Here is an 18,954-nt window from a genome sequence, read left to right on the forward strand (position 1 = left end):
ATAAATTAGGCATCATTGTAACCGTATGGACCTACAGAATAAAGATATGGTGTCATGTTTACCGAAAATTGTACTGCATAGAATCAAAGGCCCCAAAAATTATAAAATTGCGTTTCCCCCCCCCCCTCATATGGGTCTGTAGGTGCAAAATTGAAAGTGTTGATTTTTAGAAGGTGATGAAAAAACGAAAATGCAGAAACTGAAAAAACCCTGCGTCCTTAAGAGGTTAAGAAAGGGAGTTCCAGAGTAAAATATTTTAGTGAAGCTAACCTTCAAGCACCATGACGTGGCTTCCAATACAGAACATTTTAAGTAGGGAAATTCCATTAAGTCAGAGCTGCCTAAACATCGAATGATATGAAGCCGGGGGAGAGTCACGAAGACAGTGATGCGGACAATAAATAAACTATGAGAACTGATATGACAGGAAGGGCAAATGCCATGCACCTTAGAATTTAACCCTTCCAGTACTTCTCAAAAGCTGCATGTTCCACAGGAAGTTCTTTTCTTTTGAAATTTCCTTTCTGTCTGACCACAATGCTCTCTGCTGACACCTCTGTCAGTGTCAGGAACTGTTCAGAGTAGGAGAAAATCCCCAAAGAAAACCTCTCCTGCTCGGGACAGTTCCTAAAATGGACAGAGGTGTCAGCAGAGAGCACTGTGACAAGACAAAGGAAATTTCAAAGCAAAAAAAAAAAAAAAAAAAACTAACTGTGGAGCATACAGCAGTTGATAAGTACTGGAAGGGTTAAGATTTTAAATATAAAGTAATTTACAAATCTGTTAAACTTTATGGCAGCAGTTGATTTAAAAAAAAAGGCCGGTGCCAAGTCCAAAGATCAAACTAGACAGGTTGTTAACAGGTTAAAAACTTTACAAATCTCCTATTCAGCCGACACCTGGCACCCCTGCTGACCAGCTATTCTGCCCAGATGTACCCAAAGTATGGGAGCCAAAAGAGTTTTCCCTGGAGAACCCCTTTAATAGGATTGAGACTGAGGCCCACTGCCAGGTACAGCCACTACCAAAAGTATGGAGTTGTGTTTCACAAAACCTTGCAGGGACCCACACTGATCTGATGTTTACCCCTCCCCAAATTTTCACGTACTTTTAGACAGGGCCCAAGTCCTGCAGGAACGCATGGGAATTGAGTTCCTGCACTTTTTCTACAGCAGGAAAGCTGTTCCCATTAGCAGTCCTGCAGGAACAGCATTTGAGGGGAAATCATGGGTTACCACACTTGTTTCCCCCAGGACTTGACCCCTGCCATAATGGAAGGGAGTTAATCCCCTTAGATGCTGTGGTCAGAATTGACAGTTGCATTTAGTAAGTCAAAGATCTCCAAAGCTGGTTGCAGACAATGAGTGTCAGCTATAGATAGCAGCTGGAATCCACTGGATATGGAGAGGGCTTATCTCCTCATCTGGCACCCTATGTGGTGGGCTCCAGCTGCTATCTGCAGCTGACACCCACTGTGTGCGGCCGGTTTTAAATGCCACTGTGGAGTGGACAGGTTTCAGTCCTATAAATAAAAAATACCCCCTAATAAAACTTAAAATCATCCCCCAATTTCTCTTTTTTTTGCCATGTAAGTCTAAAATATTTTGTATTGCCAGATGGGAAACATCTGAACTATTAGAATGTAATGTTATTTATCCCGCACGCATATCGCTGGGAACGCTGGCCTATGTTCAGTTTTTACTGTCAGCACTACATCAGAGGAGTCTTGCTATATCACTGGTTGTTTTTGACTCCCATAAAGATACTATATGTAAGGTCTCACCTGGGTAGCACAGATTGCCTTTATTATGTATTTGATTTTATTTTTATTATACTGTTACTCCTGTTAATCCTTCCCTGATGAACTGTGAAAACACGTTGGAAGCTGAAGCTAAATCATTCTTAGCTGTTATTTGAGGCTAGTCTTTATCATGTCCTCAGGGTGCCACAGATGAACATGTAAACAGGCCGGGTCACATATGTAGAATTTTTTTAATATAAAGTGTTTCATGTAACTTAACTCACTAGAGGTTAGGTATATTGTTGGCGTTTTCTTGTTACTGTATACATTTAAGACATTGATTGTGGTTCTACCTGTTATACCACTTTCAGTACCTGGCACAGATAGCACTTTGCGAAAATACTCGCCTTGTCTTACTGTATCTAGGTTAGTTTGTACAGCTATACGCCACCGATAACCCGACTAAACCCCGTAATTGTGAGCAGCCGGGGAATTTCTAGGGTTCCTGCGTGGGATCTCCCTTATCAGGGTGTAATAGGGACACCGGTAGGTCCCTCAGACTCCACACTGGATGGTGTCCCCCTTTGGTATACAGCATCATACCTTTTGCTTTTAGTTTTTTCCCCCCTTAAGACTGTCACAATAAAAAGTTACAGGAGATTATTATGTTAATAGCTTTTTTTACGTATACGTTTTAACAGTGCATATGTAGACTACAAAGACAATGTGAACACAGCCAAAAAGTGTCTTGAAAGGAAGCAGACATCCATTCCCGACTAGGTACTTAAAGGGGTATTCCAGCCAAATACATCTTCTCCCCTATCCAGAAGGATAGGGGGATAAGATGTCTGACCGCCGGGGCCTGCCGATGGGACCTCCGCTATCTCCTTGCAGAACCCACATTCTATACAGGCTGCTTCTCCAGTCTCTGAAACCTCTTTGTTTACGAGACTGGGGACGTGACGTCACCTTGTGATCACACCATGCCCCCTCCATTCATATCTATGGGAGGGCGCGTGATGGCCGTCACACTCCCTCCCATAGACATAGAGGGGGCTTGACGTCATGTTTTCAGTTCCAGAAACAAAGAGTTTTCTGAGACTGGAGATTCAGCCCTGCATAGAATGCGGGTGCTGCACGGCTATAGCGGCTATTTTGTAAATTACTTCTATTAAAAAAATCTTAGTCCTTTCAATAATTATCAGCTGCTGAAGTTGAGTTGTTCTTTTCTGACTGGCAACAGTGCTCTCTGCTGACATCTCTGCTTGTCTCGGGAACTGCACAGAGTAGAAGAGGTTTGCTATGGGAATTTGCTACTAAACTGGGCGGTTCCCGAGACACTTGTCATCAGAGAGCACTTAGACAGAAAAGAACAACTCCACTTCAGCAGCTCATAAGTACTGAAAGGATTAAGATTTTTTAATAGAAGTGTCAGGGAGGCTAGTCCTGAACTGGCACACCCCAACAAGTTTGCCCGCTTGGCAGATGAGGGGGATGCCTTTTCAGAGCTAGCGGTACTGCAGCAGGACTCTGCCTCTGACCGCCAGGGGGGGGGGGGGGGGGTCTGCTCCAGTAAGGAGGAAGGGAGGAGTGCAGGGCAGGCCAGAAAGGTACTGGTAGTGGGGGACTCAATTATTAAGGGGACAGACAGGGCCATCTGTCACAAAGACCGGGATCGCCGAACAGTGTTTTATCTTCCTGGCGCTCGAGTTCGGCATATCGCGGATCGGGTTGACAGGTTGCTGGAGAAGACCCAGCAGTCATGGTACATATTGGCACCAATGACAAAGTAAGAGGTAGGTGGAGTGTCCTTAAAAATGATTTCAGGGACTCAGGCTGCAAGCTTAAGGCAAGGACCTCAAAGGTAGTATTTTCTGAAATACTACCAGTACCACGAGCCGCACCAGAGAGGCAGCGGGAGATCAGGGAGGTAAACAAGTGGCTCAGAAGCTGGTGTAGGAAGGAACGGTTTGGGTTCATGGAGAACTGGGCTGACTTCACTGTCAGTTATCGGCTCTACCGTAGGGACTGGCTGCACCTCAATGGGGAGGGGGCAGCGGTGCTTGGGGAGAAGATGCCTAGAAGGGTGGAGGAGTGTTTAAACTAGGGACTGGGGGGGGAGGGAACCTACAACATAGAGGGGGAAGATAGTGTAGATAGAGAGGGGGGGGGGAACTTAATGTACCTGGGGGTGGAGCGGAGGGAGGGGTTAGAATAGATAATAGGGATAGGCATCATAGGAAAAAAAAAAAAAAACACACACCATTGAATTGCATGTTGACTAATGCCAGAATTCTGACCAATAAAACAAACTGGAGTTGAAAATTTCTGAGGAGGATTATGACATAGTGGGTATAAGAGAGACTTGGTTGGACGATACCTGTGACCGCCCAACATACAGGGTTATAGTCTATTCAGGAAGGATCGGCCAAAATGGAAAGGGGGAGGAGTCTGTCTTTATGTAAAGTCCAATTTGAAGTCCGTACCGCAGAAGGATATTTGGGAGGGAAACGATAATGTGGAGTCATTATGGGTAGAAATATATGGAGATAAAAAAAATTCTGATAGGGGTTTGCTATAAGCCACCAAACATAATGGAAGAGGCAGAAGATCAATTACTGAGGCAAATAAACAAAGCAGCAAATCAAAATGATGTGATAATAATGGGGGACTTTAACTATCCTGATATAAACTGGGGGACTGAGACCTCTGAATTTCATAAGGGAAACAGGTTTCTGACTATAGCTAAAGACAATTATCTGTCCCAAATGGTGCAGGGACCAACCAGAGGGGGCGCCCTACTAGACTCAATATTAACCAACAGACCTGACAGTAACTAATGTGCAGGGAAAAGGACATCTGGGAAATAGTGATCATAATATAATACATTCTAACTTGTTCTTCAATAAGGGAATCTCTCAAGGGGCCACAAGAACAATGAACTTTAGGAAGGCAAAGTTTGATCAACTCAGAGAAGCCCTTAACAATATAAAATGGGATAATGTCCTCAAAAAGAACAATACTGACACTAAATGGGAGACTTAAAAATATCTTAAATTTTCACTGCAAGATGTATATACCTTATGGGAATGAAAGGGTTCTTCTCCACTGTGTTCACTGAGGAAAATGAAATGCCAGGTGAAATACAGTGAGATAAGGTAAACTCCCCAGTACAGGTCACCTGTCTAACCCAGGAAGAAGTACAGTGCCACCTACAAAAAATCTAAATAGACAAATCACCAGGACCAGATGGCATTCACCCCCGTGTTCTAAAGGAGTTAAGTAATGTAATAGACAGACCTCTATTTTTAATATTCAGGGACTCTATAGTGACAGGGACTGTTCCCCAGGACTGGAGCATGGCAAATGTGGTGCCAATATTTAAGAAGGGGTCAAAAGGTGACCCCGGAAATTATAGACCTGTTTAACCTCGGTTGTATGTAAATTGTTTGAGGGTTTCCTAAGAGATGCTATTTATGAATATCTTGATAAAAATAAATGTATGACTCCATATCAGCATGGCTTTATGAGGGATCGATCCTGTCAAACTAACCTGATCAGCTTTTATGAGGAGGTGATCTCCAGACTGGACCAGGGACAATCGCTGTATGTCGTATATCTGGATTTTTCCAAAGCATTTGATACAGTTCCACATAAAAGGTTGGTGCATAAAATGAGAAGGTTTGGCCTGGGGGGGGGGGGGGGGGGGAATGTGTGTAAGGGGGTAAGTAACTGGCTCAGTGATAGGAAACAGAGGGTGGTTATTAATGGTACTTATTCTGATTGGGTGACTGTTACTAGTGGGGACCACAGGGGTCAGTCTTGGGTCTTGTCCTATTTAATATATTTATTAAATGACCTTGCAGAGGGGTTGAATAGTAAAGTAGCAATCTTTGCAGATGACACTAAACTCTGTAAAGTGGTAAACACTATAGAGAACAGTGCACTGTTACCAATGGATCTGGATAGGTTGGAGGTTTGGGCTGGGAAGTGGCAGATGAGGTTCAACACTGATAAATATAAGGTAATGCACATGGGGAAGAAAAATCCGGGTTGGGATTATGTATTAAATGGGAGAACACTTGGGATGACTGACATGGAAAAGGACTTGGGAGTCTTAGTTAATAGTAAATTTAGCTGTAGTGACCAGTGTCGGGCAGCTGCTGCCAAGGCTAATAAAATCATGGGGTGCATCAATAGGGGCATAGATGCCCACGACAAGGAAATAATTCTACCGCTGTACAAATCACTTGTCAGACCACACATAGAATACTGTGTACAGTACTGGTCAGACCACACATAGAATACTGTGTACAGTACTGGGCACCAGTGTACAAGATAGATATAGTGGAGCTGGAGAGGGTTCAAAGACGGGCAACCAGAGTAATACGGGGAATGGGAGGACTACAGTACCCAGAAAGATTATCAGAATTAGGGTTATTTAGTTTAGAAAAAAGAAGGCTTAGGGGAGACCTAATAACCATGTATAAATATATCAGGGGACAGTACAGAGATCTCTCCCATGATCTATTTATACCCAGGACTGTATCTATAACAAGGGGGCATCCTCTACGTCTAGAGGAAAGAAGGTTTCTACACCAGCACAGATGGGGGTTCTTTACTGTAAGAGCAGTGAGACTGTGGAATTCTCTCCCGGAGGAGGTGGTCATGGTGAACTCTGTAATAGAGTTCAAGAAGGTGCTGGATGCATTTTTGGAGTGTAATAACATTACAGGTTATGTATAATAGATTTATATGGACAGAAGGTTGATCCAGGGATTTATTCTGATGCCATATTTGGAGTCGGGAAGGAATTTTTACCTCTAGTATGAGGGTTTTTTGCCTTCCTCTGGATCAACTCAACTCAACTCAACAGGGACTTGGGGTTATAGGTTGAACTTGATGGACTCCGGTCTTTTTTCAACCTTATGAACTAGGTTACTCTGTAAGTAATTTATAAAATCTGTTTAACTTTCTGAAGCCAGTTGAGATTGAGAAATTTATATAATATATATATATATATATATATATATATATATATATATATATATATATATATATATATATATATATATATATATATATATATATATATATATACACATATATATAGTGGCAGTGTGGCAAGGAAGGGGTGTATTTCCCTTGCTAACTCTGCAGAATGCTCCACCTGTGGCCTGATTAATGAGGTATCAGGAAGGAGAAGTGTGTTTAAAAGGAAAAGAAACAGAATAGTTGGGGCTCTCCCTGGGTAACAGCACGTCGCTGTAGGGGGAGACACACGGACCCTGTTGAGGAAACACACAGCGAACTGTGAGTGGTCCAAGAAGTGATGAAGTGGTGTGAACTGTGAGTAACAGGTTGCAGGGGCACATGTTTTATGCTGGCTGAGGGTAGCTCACCAGATAGTAGTCAGGGCATGCTGATCTGTGTAGTCAGTGACCAGACGGTCTAGGACTTTGGTTTGTTCCCGAGTTATGTTTTGTTTTACCTGCAACCTGTCTAAATAAAGCTGGCAAGGTGCCAGGCTTGCATGATTAACCGTTGTCTGGAAACGTGTCCCGTGGCAGTGTCCAGGACGATCCCAGAGCTAATCCCCAAGGAGGAATCCTTACAATATATATATATCTGTAACATTTTTCCTGGATAACCCCTTTAACCTCCCAGCATCCTAATAGATTTATTATCAGTAATACTACAGAGACCTAATGATCCACAGAGCAACTCAGACAACGAATAGGAGCCTCAGGCCTAGGGATGTACAATACAGCCGCCCCGGGTCACCAGCTCTCTAACACCGCCGGTAGTAAATCTGTTAGACAGCTCAGCGACTTCTGTGTCTAAGGAACAGGTCACGGTCACCAAAGTCATGACATGTTCAAAGGGCGGATTATAAATCACAACCCCGACAGCCTGCCTAAGCACTAAAAAGTCTCACAAAATAAGGGTGTGTACCCGGATGTAGGCGGTGCCCCTATAAAGGCACCAGTCACGTATCACCACCACCAGATGTGTCCCCAAGTGCCAGCAGACTTACCCCATAAACAGCCAGTGTCATATTTCACCTTTCCTTCTAACCGCTTCAGGATCTATATATTTTGGGCATTTTCCATAGATTAAGCTGTATGATGTTTTACCAGTAAGATCGCGCTGCCATTGGCTATTCACACGTGATCCTGCCTGCAGAACTGTGGCATCACAGGCAAAACCATTCAGCCGTCAGATACGTGTGAGGTTTTATGTACATGGGATAACTGCGCCGTGACATTGCGCCACAATTCATCAAACTAACGCAATGACCTTAAAAATAAAAACGCTGATAGTATTAAATGTAATTAGTGTCAGTATAAGCATCATAGGCATTGCTGCCACCAGTGGATATATAAAAATAAAAAATAAAAGGGGGAGGTTTTCCACCGGATTACCCCTTTAATAACCTGATTGGTGAGGGTGCAGGAAGTCAGACCCGAATAATCTGAGTATGCCAATGATAGAGCCTCAATATTAGGGAATCCCATGATGGGCACCTATGAAGAATCCAGCACATGCCATATTACAGGAAACACAGGACTGCAAGACAATATACTTAAAGGGGTACTCTGGCCCTAAGACATCTTATCCCCTATCCAAAAGATAGGGGGAATAAGATGTCTGACCGCGGGGGCCCCCACAATCTTGCATTCGGCACCCACCTCTGAGCTGCACGCTGCCAGCTCACAAACTGCCGGGTGCCGACCACAGGGCCGGAGTATCGTGACGTCACAACTCCATCCCCGTGTGACGTCACCACCCGCCCCTGCAATGCAAGTCTATGGGAGGGGGCGTGGCGGCCGCCACGCCCCCTCACATAGAATTGCATAGCGGAGGTGACGTCACACGGGGGCGGAGTGTAGTGACGTCACGACTCCACCCCCGTGTGACGTCACTACCCGCCCCCGCAATGCAAGTCTATGGGAGGGGGCGTGGCGGCCGTCACGCCTCCTTCCATAGAATTGCATGGCGGGGGTGACGTCACATGGGGGCGGAGTGTAGTGACGTCACGACTCCACCCCCGTGTGATGTCACTACCCGCCCCCGCAATGCAAGTCTATGGGAGGGGGCGTGGCGGCCGTCACGCCCAGTCCCATAGAATTGCATGGCGGGGGTGACGTCACAATACTCCGGCCCTGTGGTCGGGAGGCAAAAGACTGAGAACCTCCAGAGCTTCCGGCAGTACCTACAGGTGGGTGCTGCATGCTAGATTGCAGGGGTCCCCAGCAGCGGGACCTCCACAGTCAGACATCTTATCCCCCTATCCTTTGGATAGGGGATAAGATGTCTTCGGGCCGGAGTACCCCTTTAAACCCATCAGTAACTAAGAAATCTGGGAATTTTCTGGCCTCCTCACATTACACCGCAGGTGTCTCTCCATCTGACCCAGCTACTAATAAGGTTAAGTCTTGCGTCACTCACATTATGTCTGCACAGAAAAATAAAAAGGCGACTGGAGAGGAATAATGTGAAGACTTGACCTAATTCCCCAAGGCTGCGATATGTAACACAGTTTACTGTGACAACGCACGGTGCAGCCCCCACCCCTCTCCTCAGAGCCAGTCTGGCCTACATCCGTCACCCGAAACACCAACGCCGCCCACCGTAATAACATCACAGACTGGCGGCATCTCAGGACGGCTGGATATAAGATGGGCAAGAAGTCTGATCCCATCCCAACAAGGGACTAAGGTGCTGGAAAATCTTCAGATGCGGCAGAATATTTCACCGCAAATCTGCAGATTCCTCCCCATCGCCAAACTGCGTACGTGTAGTTTTACCATAAATATCCTCCTTATACAGTGAAGGAATAAAATCCGTGGTGAAGATCGGAAAGTCTATGGCACTTACAGTAAATTCGATTCGTCACGAACTTCTCGGCTCGGCAGTTGATGACTTTTCCTGCATAAATTAGTTCAGCTTTCAGGCGCTCCCGTGGGCTGGAAAAGGTGGATACAGTCCTTGGAGACTCTTTCCTAGGACTGTATCCACCTTTTCCAGCCCACTAGAGCACCGGAAAGCTGAACTAATTTATGCAGGAAAAGTCATCAACCGCCGAGCCGAGAAGTTCGTGACGAATCGAATTTACTGTAAGTTCGCTCATCTCTAATCTAGATCAGTTGTCTCAAACTGTGGCCCTCCAGATGTTGCAAAACTTCAACTCCCAGCATGCCCGGACAGCCGTTGGCTGTCCGGGCATGCTGGGAGTTGAAGTTTTGCAACATCTGGAGGGCCACAGTTTGAGACAACTGATCTACAGGAATTTTATATATAGTGTGTGAAAAATTTCCATGATACATGAATGGATCTCATCACGTATATCTGTACCGTAAATTACTGAAGATGTACAGGGTGTAACCCACGGCGAAAATCTTCAGCAGATTCATCTCTGAGATTTACCCTTAAAGGGGTACTCCGGTGCTAAGACATCTTATCCCCTATCCAAAAGTATAGGAGATAAGATGTCAGATCGCTGGGGTCCCACTTCTGGGGACCCCCGGGATCTACCATGCAGCACCCACCTTTAGCTGCTTCCGGAACTGCTAGAGCTCTTCAGGCACAGTCCAAGAGGACGGAGCATAGTCACGCCACGCTCCGCCCCCTCAATGCAAGTCTATTGGAGGGGCGTGACAGCTGTCACACCCCCTCCCATAGGCTTGCATAGAGGGGGCGGAGCGTGACATCACACGGGGGCAGAGCCGTGACGTCACAATGCTCCGTCCCCGTGATCGCCAGTAATCAGACCCGGAGCGAACATGCTCCGGGGACTGATTCTAATGGGGTGCGGCGTGGAAGATCACGGGGGTCCCCAGAGATCAGGCACCTTATCCCCTATCCTTTGGATAGGGGATAAAATGTCTTAGTGCTGGAGAACCCCTTTAAGACAAAAAAAAATTTATATATATATATATATATATATATATATATATATATATATATATATATATATATATATATATATATATATATATATATATGTCTCTCTTCCCCACACAACCAATTTTTTTATTTTATTTTTAATTTTTTTATGAAAAATAAAATAAATAAAACGCAACAATAATACAATCAGAAATACCAAATGTGATATATCACCAGTCAAGAACATGAAGGCCGTTTTCTCTATGAGAACGAAAAGAGAAGGGATGTAATTCCCGTACCCCCCTAAGCCCCATGCTGGCATAGAAGCTGCATAACATAACTAATCAGGACAGTAATATTCGTGAATTGCCAGCTAGTAGTTCTCTTATTCTGTCTTACTGAGAACATAATCCTGCGCCTGCAGCGTAAGACTTGTGTGTGGATGCCGTCCAAATATAGAGAACCCCCTTAAAGGGGTAGTCTGGTGGAAAACTAACTTTCTGGCACCAGTTGATTTAAAAGATAAACAGATTTGTAAATTACTTCTATTTAAAAATATTCATCCATCCAGTACTTAGCTGCTGTATGCTTTACAGGAAGTTCTTTTGTTTTTGAATTTCCTTTCTGTCTGACCGCAGTGCTCTCTGCTGACACCTCTGTCCATGTCAGGAACTGTCTAGAGCAAGAGCAAATCCCCATAGCAAATATGGGTCAGCAGAGAGCACTGTGGCCAGACAGAATGAAAATTCAAAAAGAAAAGAACTTCCTGTGGAGCATCCAGCAGCTGATAAGTACTGGCACTAGTTTAAAAAAAATAAAGAGATAAATAAAATAAAAAAATTCCAATGGATTACCTCTTTAATATGTCAAAAGAGGGACACTGCAGGTCGTATTCTATAGGCATTCTTGAGATGGCCTAAGAATATACACTGCTCAAAAATAAATAAAGGGAACACTTAAAGCGGTTCTCCGGTGCTTACACATCTTATCCCCTAGCCAAAGGATAGGGGATAAGATGCCTGATTACGGTCGACCACAGGGCCGGCGGCGTGTGACGTCACTCCTCCGCCCCCGTGTGACATCACGCTCCGCCCCTCAATGCAAGCTTACGGGAGGGGGCATGATAGCTGGCCCTGCGGTCGCCGGTAATTAGACCCAGAGCGAACACGCAGCAGGGACTGATTACAAATGGGGTGCTGCGTGCAAGATCACAGGCGTCCCCAGCGGCGGGACTCCCGCGATCAGGCATCTTATCCTCTATCCTTTGGATAGGGGATAAGATGTGTAAGCACCGGAGTACCCCTTTAAACACCACAATGTAACTCCAAGTCAATCACACTTCTGTGAAATCACACTGTCCACTCAAGAAGCAACACTGACAATTTCACATGCTGTTGTGCAAATGGAACAGACAACAGGCGGAAATTAAAGGCAATTAGCAAGGCCCCCCCAATAAAGGAGTGGTTCTGCAGATGGTGACCACTTCTCAGTTCCTATGCTTCCTGGCTGATGTTTTGGTCACTTTTGAATGCTGGCGGTGCATTTACTCTAGTGGTAGCATGAGACTGAGTCTACAACCCACCCAAGTGGCTCAGGTAGTGCAGCTCATCCAGGATGGCACATCAATGCGAGCTGTGGCAAGAAGGTTTGCTGCATCTGTCAACGTAGTGTTCAAAGCATGGAGGCGCTACCAGGAGACAGACCAGTACATCAGAAGACGTGGAGGAGGCATTAGGAGGGCAACAACCCAGCAGCAGGACCGCTACCTCCGCCTTTTTGCAAGGAGGAGCAGGAGGACTGCCAGAGCCCTGCAAAATGACCTCCAGCAGGCCACAAATGTATATGTGTCCACTCAAACTGTCAGAAACAGACTCCATGAGGGTGGTATGAGGGCCCGACGTCCACAGGTGAGGGTTGTGCTTACAGCCCAACACCATGCAGGACGTTTGGATTTGCCAGAGAACATCAAGATTAGCAAATTCACCACTGGCACCCTGTGCTCTTCACAGATGAAAGCAGGTTCACACTGAGCACGCCGAGGAGAACTTTCTGCTGTCTGCAACATACTGCAGAATGACTGGTTTGGCGGTGGGTCAGTAATGGTGTGGGGTGGCATTTCTTTGGTGGCACAGCCCTCCATGTGCTTGCCAGAGGTAGCCTGACTGCCATTAGGTACCAAGATGAGATCCTCAGACCCCTTGTGAGACCATATGCTGGTGCGGTTGGCCCTGGGTTCCTCCTAATCCAAGACAATGCTAGACCTCATGTGGCTGAAGTGTGTCAGCAGTTCCTGCAAGAGGAAGGTATTGATGCTATGGACTGGCCTGCCCGTTCCCCAGACCTGAATCCAATTGAGGACATCTGGGACATCATGTCTCGCTCCATCCACCAACGCCACGTTACACCACAAACTGTCCAGGAGTTGGCGGATGCTTTAGTCCAGGTCTGGGAGGACATCCCTCAGGAGATCATCCGCCACCTCATCAGGAGCATGCCCAGGTGTTGTAGGGAGGTCATACGGGCACGTGGAGGCCACACACACTACTGAGCCTCATTGTGACTTGTTTTAAGGACATTACATAAAGTTGGATCAGCCAGCAGTGAGGTTTTCCACTTTGATTTTGAGTGTGACTCCATATCCAGACCTCCATGGGTTGATAAATTTGATTTCCATTGATCATTTTTGTGTGATTTTGTTGTCAGCACATTCAACTATGTAAAGATGAAAGTATTTCATACGATTAGTTCATTCAGATCTAGGATGTGTTATCTTAGGGTTCCTTTTATTTTTTTGATCCGTGTATATTGTCTGTTTCCCAGCTTCCCTAAGAAAACAGGTTTAGCCAGTTTGACTTTCAAGATATTTAACTGGGATGTAAGGAGTCTGGTTGGAATTATGCATGCAGAGAATCCAACTTTGTATTGTCCTTAAAACAAGTCAAAATGCTCAGTAGTGTGTGTGGCCTCCACGTGCCCATATTACCTCCCTACAACGCCTGGGCATGATCCTGATGAGGTGGTGGATGGTCTCCTAAGGGATGTCCTCCCAGACCTTGACTAAAGCATCCGCCAACTCCTTGACAGTCTGTGGTGCAACGTGGCATCTGTGGATGGAGCGAGACATAATGTCCCAGATGTGTTCAATCGGATTCAGGTCTGGGGAACGGGCAGGCCAGTCCATAGCATCAATGCCTTCCTCTTGCAGGAACTGCTGACACTCCAGCCACATGAGGTCTAGCATTGTCTTGCATTAGGAGGAACTCAGGGCCAACCGCACCAGCATATGGTCTCACAAGGGGTCTGAGGATCTTATCTCGATACCTAATGGCAGTCAGGCTACTGCTGGCAAGCACATGGAGGGCTGTGCAGTCCCCCCCCCCCAAAGAAATGCCACCCCACACCATTACTGACCCACCGCCAAACCGGTCATGCTGGAGGATGTTGCAGGCAGCAGAACGTTATCCACGGCATCTCCAGACTGTCACATGTGCTCAGTGTGCCAGTGGCGAATTTGCTAATCTTGATGTTCTCTGGCAAATGCCAAACTGCACGGTATTTGGCTGTAAGCACAACCCCTACCTGTGGACGTTGGGCCCTCATACTACCCTCATGGAGTCTGTTTCTGACCGTGACTTCTTACCTCAGAAAAAAAAACAACTAAAAATTCTTGACCATTAAGTGTCTCACTTTTCCACAACCTGCCATTTACTTCATTGGGCTTAATTTGCTGTAACAGAGACCAAGACAGGACACAAATTGGTTATAGTATCCTGAGCTCTCCTGTCTCCTCCACAGGATCCACACTGTCCCTGAAAGGTATATCAAGTCTTTCCTTGCATCTCTGACTACCCAGAGTGCTGGACAAGAGTTCCTTGTGTTCCTATTAAGGTATGTGTACATTGCCATGTACTGACTATAATTTACCCCCATTATGATCACCATCAGCAGCTCAGTGCTTAGCGTAACTTCATCCTTGCTGTGCTGCTGCTGTTTCTGTAACTCCTTTCCCCACATGCCATCTATAGTATTGTACTATAAATAATCACGCAGAACAGTACAGTGAAACCTGTTCAGTCCAGTGCACTTTCACTAGCACTATGTCAGAGCATAGCAGAAATGAGTAGGTGTTGTGCTGCAACTGGGCAGACACGTAAGGGAAAAGACGCTACTGCTGGCATACAATCCAGCTCTGGTCCCATCCCCTGAAAGAGAAATAGGTGGAGGGGGCTCAACAACAGGGGGTTGTCGGGAGAACATTTACTTTTTAATTGTGATAAATACACCTAGTTGCTGCCAAAATATAAAATAACCAATTCACCTGTCCAAATCCCCTTCCGCTACCATTCTGAGGCCGGTCTATTGTGCACTTTATCAAAAGTCGCAAGGCTCTCGATAAATTCTGCGCATGGACTTCGGAATCTATGGTTTAGGGTACATTCACACTGGCGGATTTATTTGCGGGTTTCCTGAAAGGGGGCGGGCTCTTCTCAGCTGTCCGCAGCAGATTTTCCGCCGCAGAATTTACGCTGCAGAAAATCTGCCGCAAGCCGCATTGAAGTGAGTAGGGTGTGCGGCGGATTTTCCGCAGCGGAAATTCCACCGCAAAAAATCTGCTGCGGACAGCCGAGAAGAGCCCGCCCCTTAGACTGTATTTAAACCTGCTCCAGCATGGTCTGACATTTCAGTGTACTTTCAGCCGATGCAAATGTTTATTGAACAGTAGCCATTGATAAATTCAGCACCAATGCATTTTTCCCCTTCTAAAATAGCCACAATGCATCATGTAGTACAAGTCCTCCAAAAGAAAAAAAAAAGTCACAAAAGTCGCCTTATTTAGACTGCGACAATTTTAGATGGGGGAAAAAAAATCCTTTGATAAATCTCCCCCATTATGTCTCATAGAGCAACATGTGCATGGCATGTGTTTTCAGTCCACCCAAAAGATGCTATTTGACAGTGTTTCCCCCACCAGTGTGCCTCCAGCTGTTGCAAAAACTACAACTCCTAGCATGCCTGGACAGCCGAAGGCTGTCCAGGCATGCTGGGAGTTGTAGTTTTGCAACAGCTGGAGGCACACTGGCGGGGGAAACACTGCTGTAACACTTGGAAAACTAAGGCTGAGTTCACACCCCGTTTTTGCCATACTGTTTTCAAATCAGTTTTTCTAAAGAAAACCGTACGGCAAAAAAAAAAAAAAAAAAAAAATTCAACAATATGCGTTTAAACCATAAATATACTGTTTTTAAAAGTGCATATGGTTCCGTCCGTTTTTAATTAAAAAAATATATAAGTATTTTAAAATTTTATTTAAAATAAATTAATTTTTTTAAAGGGGTAGTCCAGTGGTGAAAAGCTTATCCCCTATCCTAAGGATAGGGGATAAGTTTGAGATCGCGGGGGGTCCGACCGCTGGGGCCCCCTGCGATCTCTCTGTACGGGGCCCCGGCTCTCCGCCGAGATAGCGGGTGTCGACCTCCGCACGAGGCGGCAGCCGACACGCCCCCTCAATACATCTCTATGGCAGAGCCGGAGATTGCCGAAGGCAGCGCTTTGGCTCTGCCATAGAGTTGTATTGAGGGGGCGTGTCGGCCGCCGCCTCGTGCGGAGGTCGACACGCCCCCTTCCCGCAGGCTGTCGGGGCTCCGTACAGGAGATCGCAGGGGGCCCCAGCGGTCGGACCCCCCGCGATCTGCAACTTATCCCCTATCCTTAGGATAGGGGATAAGTTGCTCACCACTGAATCACCACTGGACTACTCCTTTAAATTTTAACTTTAGGATGCAAATGCGCATGTGCAAAGTAAAAGTCATGTACGGTTTCCACCGTATACTTGTGCATTTCCCATTGACGTCCATGTTAAAATAAAAAAATTTTAAAAAAAACGTATGCGGTTGCAATACGGTTTTTAAACCTGAGTCACGGTTTTGAGTACGGGGAAAAAACGTATTGCAAGCAAAGCGCCTGCAACCGGTTTTCAATTATTTGTCTATGTATATGGTTTTCAAAACGGTTCCATACGTTTTCAATAATGAAAACATACACGGGAACCGTACTTGAAAAACGTGGTGTGAACCCGGCCTAAAGCCAGAAAACAAAAAAATAAAAACAAACAAACATTTGGGCTGTATTGGCTCCACACAACCATTGAGGCCGGGTTCACACCACGTTTTTCAAGTACGGTTCGCGTATACGTTTTCATTATTGAAAACGCATGGAACCGTGTTGAAAACCGTATGCACCCGGTTGCGAATGGTTTGCTTGCAATATGGTTTATTCCCTTATTCAAAACCGTGGTTGACCACGGTTTTGTCTCCAGTTTAAAAACCGTACTGCAACCGCATAGGTTTTTTTTTCTCTCCACTTGGTTTTTTTCTGGCAGTATTTGGAGATCTGTCACTGCAGTTTTTGAGCCAAAATCAGAAGCGGGTCCATAAGGGAGGATAAGTATAAGTCCTTCCTTTATATGTCCTATTCCTTTTGAATACATTTCTGGCTTTGGCTCAAAAACTGCAGTGGCAGCTATCCAAAAACTGCCAGAAAAAAACCAAGTGGGAACCTAGCCAAACATGAACGTCAATGGGAAACGCACAAGTATACGGTGCCATACGGGAAAACCATATATGGTTTTTACTTTGCACATGCGCATTTGTAGCCTAAAGTTAAAATCTAAAAAAAAAAATTACATTTATTTTAAATTTTAAAAAACGTATGGGTTTTTTTTTTTTTATAAAAATGCACTTTTAAAAACGCATACGGTTTACTTTTTCCCCCACACTTTTTTTTTTTGCCATATGATTTTCTTTAGAAAAACATTGAAAACAGTATGGCAAAAATGGGGTGTGAACCCAGCCCGACAATGAGGGCCCCAGGCGCCTCCAGCAAAAACGAACAATTCCTCCTTGTTTTACTGGAACTTCCCAGTAACTCTCAGAACTACAGAGTCACTTGTCAGAAAGGAGGGTGCACATGGCAGATAAAGGCATCACTGCAAGTCATACAGTCCTGGTATGGGATTACTCATGTGCTCACCCAGGGGCCCCTGTGAGAGTCCTCCAGAGCACATGGTATGAAATAAGGCAAAAAAAAAAATATTATATATTCACACACACACACACATTACAGTATGAAGGGGACAGCATATGGAAGAGTCCAGGCCACATTATTCTATAAAAAAAAAAAAAAAAATAGGGGAAGACCTGATTGCTGTCACCTGAGCACGCCTACAAGGGGTTAACCAGCTCTGGTGCCTGACTACAGGGGGTTAATCAGATCCTTGTCGCCGCACCGGATGCCGCATGTAGAACACGTTAGCAGGGCTCTGTTCGGTTACATTGTATCACTGTTTATTGTTTAGAATTTGATACATTTGTTAAATCAAATCTCAACCGCCAGATGTGACCGTTGGGCGCCGCGTCACCTGTGATGGGAACAATTCAGACTGAAGATATAATTACCGATGGCGTCACTGATTGCACAATCACCCGGTGACGTGTAGTGCTGGCTCCCCGTGCCCATGTGTGGCGCCCACACTCCCGGAGGAGCCCCCTTTGTTGCCCGCTGACCTCCATCCGTGCCATGTGCTGCCCCCAGATGCATTGTCTGCCGCTGCCCATTGTTATCAGGACAGCAGCCGGCGCTCACCATTCATCCCCCCCCACCAGCAACGTGCTCGGCTGTCACCCACCCCGGGCCTCCCGGCCTCCTCCTTCCCAGCACCACCAGCCCTGGCTCCGGGGAGTGGACACTCACTTTGCCGCTGGCCGTGCCCCCGCTGACTCCGATCAGGAACGGCTGTCCGTCCGGCGTGTGATCCGGCAGTGCTTGCTCGCTGTCCCCGGCCATGCTTCCCCGAGTGATCCCTCCCTCCAGTGTGTGTGTGAGTGAGCTGTGTCCGCTATGAGTGAGTGTGCCTGCTCCTCCTCTTCATGATGATGCCCTCATCTCTTATTTGAGTAGTCGGTGGGGGCCGGATCTAGACCCTGTCACTGTGCACCACCCTCCTCCTCCACCACCAGACACCGACTAGTGGGCACAATGCCAGGCGGCTGCTGCTGCTTCTGGCAGGGAGGGGGATGTGGGTGTCAGCGCCGGTCACATTGGCTTTGATCCTCCTCTTCCTGGAGATATGTAGCTGCCAGGATGAGGACTCCTTGGGGGGGGGGGGTCGTCTGGGGACAGTGATGGTGGTGGGCACAATCAGTGCCATATTTACAGATTGTTTTGCCCTAGGTCAGTGTGTCTCAATCAGGGTGCCTCCAGCTGTTGCAGAACTACAAATCTCAGCATAACTGGGGTGCCAAGAGTCAGACCCTGACCAATCAACT

At 46.1% G+C, this 18,954-nt stretch overlaps 1 protein-coding gene across 1 annotated transcript in view; it reads right to left on the minus strand.

Moving 5' to 3' along the window:
• UCK2 (uridine-cytidine kinase 2) overlaps positions 1–18,665 on the minus strand; it is a 48,179-nt gene extending 29,514 nt beyond the window's left edge. Inside the window, exon 1 of the mRNA XM_056523599.1 lies at positions 18,380–18,665. Coding sequence (XP_056379574.1) covers positions 18,380–18,472 — 93 coding nt within the window. The 5' untranslated portion in view covers positions 18,473–18,665. The remainder of the gene's footprint in view (positions 1–18,379) is intronic.
• Between the last annotated feature and the right edge of the window lie 289 nt (positions 18,666–18,954).

The sequence above is a fragment of the Hyla sarda genome, chromosome 6 (assembly GCF_029499605.1).
Source record: "Hyla sarda isolate aHylSar1 chromosome 6, aHylSar1.hap1, whole genome shotgun sequence".
Classification (NCBI taxonomy): domain Eukaryota; kingdom Metazoa; phylum Chordata; class Amphibia; order Anura; family Hylidae; genus Hyla; species Hyla sarda.